Source organism: Archocentrus centrarchus, chromosome 18, assembly GCF_007364275.1.
Source record: "Archocentrus centrarchus isolate MPI-CPG fArcCen1 chromosome 18, fArcCen1, whole genome shotgun sequence".
Taxonomy (NCBI): domain Eukaryota; kingdom Metazoa; phylum Chordata; class Actinopteri; order Cichliformes; family Cichlidae; genus Archocentrus; species Archocentrus centrarchus.
Window position 1 is genome coordinate 22,847,923 of NC_044363.1, and position 7,373 is coordinate 22,855,295.

At 41.4% G+C, this 7,373-nt stretch overlaps 1 protein-coding gene across 1 annotated transcript; it reads left to right on the forward strand.

The window, feature by feature from the left end:
* Positions 1-799: 799 nt before the first annotated feature.
* Positions 800-4,750, forward strand: LOC115797475 (cornifelin homolog B-like). The gene is made up of 3 exons (XM_030754055.1): positions 800-869; positions 1,029-1,174; positions 4,224-4,750. The coding sequence occupies exons 1-3, from the start codon at positions 800-802 to the stop codon at positions 4,362-4,364; spliced, it is 357 nt and encodes a 118-aa protein (XP_030609915.1). The 3' UTR covers positions 4,365-4,750.
* The last annotated feature ends 2,623 nt before the right edge of the window (positions 4,751-7,373 follow it).

Consider the following 7,373-nt stretch of genomic DNA (forward strand, 5'->3'; position numbering starts at 1 on the left):
AGACAGTATTATTAGAAAGCACATTCTAATACATTCTCATTGCTGTGCCGATGATATCCAACTCCTTCTATTTATGAAGCCAGATAACACACATTACTTAAACTGCAGGAATGTCTTAAAGTCATAAAGGCCTCGATGACCTCTAATTTCCTGCTTCTAAATTCAGATAAAACTGAACTTACTGTACTCGGCCCCACAAGTCTTAAAAACTTGGTGTCTAACCAGATACTCTGGATGGCATTACCTTGGCCTCCAGTAACCCTGTGAGAAATCTTGGAGTCTTTTTCAACCAGGATATGTCCTTCAATGTACATATTAAATAAATATGTAGGACTGCTTTTTTGCATTTATGCAATATTTCTAAAATTAGAAACATCCTTTCTTAAAGTGATGCTGAAAAGCTAATTCCTGCATTTATTACTTCTAGGCTGGACTATTGTAATTCACTATTATCAGGCTGTCCTAAAAGCTCCATAAAAAAGCCTTCAGCTGATCCAAAATGCTGCAGCTAGAGTACTGACAGGGACTAGAAAGAGAGAGCAGATTTCTCCCATATTGGCTTCTCTTCATTGGCTCCCTGTTAAATCTAGAATAGAATTTAAAATCCTTCTCCTCACATACAAGGTCTTGAATAATCAGGCACCATCTTATCTCAAAGACCTTACAGTCCCATATCACCCCAATAGAGCACTTTGCTCTCAGACTGCTGGCTTGCATGTGGTTCTTACGATACTTAAGAGTAGAATGGGAGGCAGAGCCTTCAGTTTTCAGGTTTGTGCCATTTCTGTTTCTTCCAGGTATGGCCACAACTAACGGTTCTGGGCAATGGAGCACTGGCATCTGTGATTGCTGCACTGATATGAGCTCCTGTAAGTCAATCAAGTACAGCAGTTTCTGTATCAACTGTCTCCTCAAATTATTTTTGCATTAACGTAGCAGACTGTCTAAAGTCAGTGAAAATTTAAGCAAGTCTTTGCCTTATAAAATGCAAATCTCTCTCTCTTTTATATATATATATATATATATAGGTTGTTTTGGATATTGGTGTTTCCCCTGCATGCAGTGTCAGACAGCCAGTAAACATGGATGGTGCTGTGCCATGCCACTCCTGGATTTCTGTGGTGTGGTGTCCTGCTTACTCCGCAAGTCCATCAGAGAGCGTTACAACATCCTTGTAAGGCTGGATTAGAGATGGAGGGCAATATGTTATAGACTACATTTAAAAGATGGATGTGGCCACTATGACATCACCCACTGGTTTATAAACCAGAGGATATTTGGAAGGGAGGGTGGAGGGGTGAGTTAAAAGCTCACATTAGAAAGCTGCATCTACAATCTGTATGGGGGTTTTCAGATAATTCATAGTGATTATTCCCAAAAAGTCCCAAGATTGATCTTTGTGTCCACTCCCTTATTAATGAATGTATTTCAGCTAGTGAACAAGGAAGTGCAGAGGATTAGTGAGGAGGAAGTGAGGGCAGCTTTGAAGAGGATCAAGAGTAGGATGGCATTTGGTCAAGATAACGTACCTGTGGAGGTATAGAGAGGACAGTGGACTTTTTGACCAGACTGTTTAACACAGTCTTGGAGAGTGAGAGGATACCTGTGGAATGGAGCAGTGTGCTTTTGTGGATTTTCAAGAACAAGCAGAGCTGTAGTAACTAGTCATGGCCAAAAGTTTTGAGAATTACACAAGTATTGCATTTCACAAAGTTTGCTGCTTTATTTTTTTATGATGTTAATTTGCATCTACTCGAGAATGCTATGAAGGGTGAGCCGATGAATCGCAAATAATTGCAACGTCTCTCTTTGCCACTTCATTTCAGCCCTGCCACAAAAGGACCTACTGATATAATTTGAGTGATATTAACACGGGTGAGAGTGTTGACAGGGACAAAGGTGGAGATCACTCTGTCATGCTGATAAAGCTTGAACAGCTGACTGGATGCTTTAAAGAAGGGTGGTTCTTGAAATCATTGTTCATCCTTTTTAACCATGGTTACCTGCAAGGGTGTTTATGTCCATTCATCATTGTGTTGCATAAGAGCTTCACAAGCATGGGTATAGCTGCTTGTAAGATTACACCTAAATCAACCACAGATCATCAAGTTATTGCACTTCAGTTATTGTGAAGAAGGCTTCAGGGTGCCCAAGAAAGTCCAGCAAGTGCCATGACCGTCTTCTAAAGGTGACTCGGCTGCAGGATTGGGTCACCACCAGTGCAGAGCTTGCTCAGGAATGGGAGCAGGCATATGGCCTGCTGTCAAGAAGGGCAGCTAAGAAGCCACTTCTCTCCAGGAAAAACATCAAGGACGGATTGATATTGTGCATAAAGTGCAGGGACTGGACTGCTGAGGACAGACTATTGTCTGGAGAAGAAAAGGTGAATACTACCATCAGTCCTGTGCCATGCCAACAGTAAAGAATCCTGAGACCACTTGTGCACGATCCAAGGGAGTGGGCTTACTCACAATTTTGTCTAAAAGCACAGCCATTAATATAGATCACCACCAAAACATCCTCTGAGAACAACTTCTCCCAGCTGTCCAAGAACAGATCGGTGAAGAACAATACCTTTTCCAGCATGATGGAGCATTTTTTTTGCCATAATGCAAAAGTGATCATTGTCATAAAACTGCTGTGGCTGGCAGGCAGAGGACCCCAATGCAGGACTCAGGAGGCAAGAACTAAACTTAGCTTTATTAGCTCAAACAAAAGACATAACAGAGCTGGTCGGGTGCCAGCAGCACAAGATACTAACTCATTTTAAACTTAACTTGAATTGACTGAGCATGAGGGCACACATGAAACAAAACCAAAAAAGCGAGTCCAACCAACAACAGTTCATTGCTGACAATAACTAAGCGGCTCGGGGAACAAAACATTGAAAATTTGGGTCCATGGCCATGACTCATCAGTAACTTGTGGTCAATCCTCAAGAGGCAGACTGAGAACAAAAACCCACAAATTCTGACAAACTGGGTTGCTATCAGTCAGGATTTTGCCCAGAAGTTGATTGACAGCATGCCAGAGCGAATTGCAGAAGGACCAATACTACAAATACCTGGTTGTTAATGAAAGCCTTTGAAACTTGTGAAATGCCTGTAAATAGATGTATGTCATAGAAACAGCTAACAAAAAAGATCTAAAAACAATGAAGCAGCAGACCTTGTGAAAACCAATAATTGTGTCATTCTCAAAACTTTTGGCTTGACGGAAGTTGAGAGATAAAGCTGATGAGCCACACACAAGTGGTGTGGCTTCATGCCAAGGAAGAGCAGTACAGGAGGACATGCAGAGGGTTGGTGTGACAGCGTAGGATGCTAGGGTTGGAATGAGATGGGGGGAAGATGATCTGCTGTAGTGACCTCTAAAGGGAGCAGCCGAATGAAGAAGTATATTTGTGTACTGGTGTTCATAACATAAGTTTTAATATGCATTTTAGAAGAGCCATAAAACACAACAGAAAAATTAAAGTGTCTTCGATGTGCAGATCCTTCCTCCTCATCCTCAGTTCCCAAACAGCTCCCAGCTGTCTCTGTAGCCTTGTTATTAGTTTATGACAGCAAGTTATGCCAAGTTATCAGGAAATGCCATCAGAAAACTGACCGGGATGGAAATTTTTAGGGAGATGCACAAAGCAGGAAAAGAGGAAATGGAAAGTTATTCAAATTTGTAACTCTTATTTATCACAGTGGGGGAGAAAACTGCACCTGTGGCTGCATCTATTGGCTAATTCACAGATATTTTGTTCTAAACAGCATTTTAAGGGCAACAACTTTATTGTTTGTTACTCTCACTGCTTTCATCAGGCCAGTTTCCAGCTGCAGCAGGTTACTGCTCCTGCACAGTATCAAACGGTTAATGGTGAATATAGTGGAGCTTTCAGCAGCTAAAGAGACTGCAGTCATTTACATCTTTATTGTTAGTAAAATAGATTTAAATGTGGAGACCTGAAATTTTAATGCAGCACTTTCAGTAAATCACAGGAAAAACCACCTGTGTGTGTTTCCCTCTCTAGTCGTGTTGACTTGAGCGCAGAATAATTAAGAATCAGTGCGAGCAGTCTTAAACCAACACTTCCCTCTGCAGTTTGTTTCAGTGCTGTTGCTGATGCTGTAGTATTTCCCGCATTTTAAACTGTTACAACCATGACAGCTACAAATTAAACCACAAGAACTCCCGCTGCCTGATCCTCTCTCTTCTTCTTCTCCATCCTGCAGGGCTCGTTCTGTGATGACTGCTGCAAAGTATGTTGGTGTTACCTGTGTGTTTGGTGCCAGATGCATCGTGAGCTGAAGATCAGGGAAAACCAGCAGCCCGCCACCTTTTCAGTGGTCACCATGCAGGTCACCCGTGGATAAGATACAACCATTTTTGCTGTGCGTTGAGGGCATTATGGCATGATTTCTTAATAAAACTTTGTCATAATTGTGAAAAGATTAGTTCTGTTTCTATTATGTTAAAGACAAACAAACAAAGTAGTGTAGCACCCTGTCTGCTTTCTTTTTCACAGCACTGCACAGCTCAGTGCCAGTATTTAACCGTTAGCTCTGAGCACCGTGCAGTATGATGCAGTGCTCTGCAGTATGTAACACCCATGTTAGCTGTTTTATAGACTACAGCTTTAAAGCCAGATGTTTTAAGTTCCACTGTCATATCTGTGTGTTGGATGTTATCTCAGGTAAGGGTTTAAACTGACCAATAATATCTTTCTGTTTCATAGGACATGACTGCTGTTATTGTAATCCTCACGACATCTGAATTTAACCTGTGTTCAAATAAAAACTATTGATATTCACTGATTATGTTGCATTGTCTTAATCAGCCAGTTACCAATAATATGTACTCAAAATTGATACAGACACAAAAACACAACAAAGTGAGCATCACCCCCACTTTGTCCTGAATGGTGGGGCACCTCGGGGACATGTAATGGGCACAATGTCCACTCCTATAACTCTTCACAAAATACTAATATCTGCAGATGAAATTTAAACAATTGTGTGTGACCGTGGAACCTGGGAGGGTAATCTGTCTGTTGTTTCCTTGGCATTAGGGAACTAGACTAAGTGGTGTTAAGACTGAGGTGTGCATAGCATTCAAACAGTTCAAAATGTTGGTTTCACAGTAAAGGAGAAAAAAATCATACTGTGTGTTATTTTAAGTAGCGTGTAACTCAAGCTATTTTATAGGAAAGGAGTCAAATTTTCTTCTAAATAATTTGAAGTACTTTGTGGTATTTCAGAGGAAAGGACAAACAATGTTTCAGCATCTTCCATACAAGGTCATTTTGTTGTGCACGACAAAGTATCCACTGATTATATCCATTGTACTCTTAAATCACATATCAAAGCACAGTTCTTCCTTTCCCACGTTGTGATTACACAGCCAAAAAATGCTTAATAAAAATGAAAAAAAAATCTTACTACCTTACTTTATAAGTGTAACAGCGAGTCCTGTTACCAGCTCAGCAGATAGTGAGAATGACTTTTAACAAGGTCTGAAATAAGTCAGCTCACTTTCTACATGCTTTTGTTCTTTTTGTTACTTTTTGACACAATTCAATTAAACTTTTTTTATATAGCACCAAATCAGGCCAACAGTCGCCTCAAGGTGCTTTATATTGTAAGGTAGAGACCCTACAATAATACAGAGAAAACCCAACAGTCAAAACGACCCCCTATGAGCAGCACTTGGCGACAGTGGGAAGGAAAAAACTCCCTTTTAACAGGAAGAAACCTCCAGCAGAACCAGGCTCAGGGAGGGGCAGTCATCTGCCACTCTAGCTGCAGCATTCTGGATCAGCTGAAGGCTTTTCAGGGAGCTTTTAGGACAGCCTGATAGTAATAAATTACAACAGTCCAGCCTTGAGGTAATAAATGCATGAATTAGTTTTCCAGCATCATTCTGAGACAGGATGTTTCTAATTTTAGGAATACTGCACAAACGCAAAAAAGCGGTCCTACATATTTGTTTAATATGTGCATTGAAGGACATATCCTGCTCCAAAATGACTCCAAGAATTCTCACAGTGTTACTGGAGGCCAAGGTCATGCCATCCAGAGTATCTGGTTAGACACCATGTTTCTAAGATTTATGGGGCCAAGCACAATAACTTCAGTTTTATCTGAATTTAGAAGCAGGAAATTAGAGGTCATCGAGGCCTTTATGACTTTAAGACATTCCTGCAGTTTAATTAATCCATGTGCATTATCTGGCTTCATATAATCTTCAAATGTATGCAATTCTTTCTAGTAATACTACCAAAGGGTGTAATGTATCAAACCACTCCAATCAAACTAATCTCTGTAATAAAATGTTATGCTCAACAGTACTGAAAGCTGCACTGAGGTCTATCAGAACGAGCACAGAGATGAGTCCACTGTCAGAGGCCATAAGAAGATCATTTGTAACCTTCACTAATGCTGTTTCAGTACTGTGATGAATTCTGACTGAGACTCACTGGCTTCCAATAATGAGGCTTTTATTTTGGCGTATTTCCTGCTGATTAGAAATGCTGCACTTAAGTGATGGCTAAGAGTCAGGTGAAATGCTGCACTGCAACTTAAAGCCCTGATGGTTTAATAATCTGGAATAGGAACAAGATGCTGTGTTTGATTCAAAACCTTTCATTAACAGCCATATATGTACATATTGTTTACTGTTATCGTGCAGCTAATGAAGTCAATAAATTCACATAACTGCCTCGCCCAGCCTTGGTCAGCGTGTAGCCCAATCTCCCCTCTGATAGGACCCGGGAAAAGATGTCTGACTCTTACTGTCTCATTCTGGGGCCACACGGGCATGCAGACTGATCCTACAAACATCTGTGAAAGAATGGGTCGCTCTCAGGAGCTCAGTGAATCAGTGTCTGACCTCACACACGTGCTTCTGGAAGAATGCTCAAAGATTCCCATAAACAGAATGGGACGTCACCAGGAGCGTGGTGGCCATCGGGAGGTTTCCCGTTGTTGTTTTTTGTTTGTTTCTTTGTTTTTACCCAATGAAGCACAGCAGCGCTCGCGCCGCTCCTCTCGCGGCCACAGGTGCAGACAGTGATGATCAGTCGCGAAGGTTTCGGCTCTAAGAGCTGGCTCTTTGAAGTGAATGACAGCAGCTGGCTCTGCACTGAGAGCCGTTTTTCATCAGGAGGGGCTACAAACACAACAGCCCAGCCAGCACACCATAGGAGAGGTGAAGGGCGAGACACTAGTGGTGGGCGGATCGATCCAAATATGATGATATTGATGCCAAAGTTGGTATTGATATTGATCAATACCAGTGTAATGAGATCGATACTTTAGTTTCAGTTTCTCTCCTGCTGGGTACTGATGAGAAAATAAAGCTTTTGTGAAGCACTGAACCACTCG

Coding starts and splice junctions, on each gene's coding strand:
- LOC115797475 (XM_030754055.1), top strand. CDS start 800: ATGGCCACAACTAACGGTTCTGGGCAATGGAGCACTGGCATCTGTGAT. Junction 870..1,028: donor CTGCACTGATATGAGCTCCT/GTAAGTCAATCA, acceptor ATATATATATAG/GTTGTTTTGGATATTGGTGT. Junction 1,175..4,223: donor GAGAGCGTTACAACATCCTT/GTAAGGCTGGAT, acceptor TCCATCCTGCAG/GGCTCGTTCTGTGATGACTG.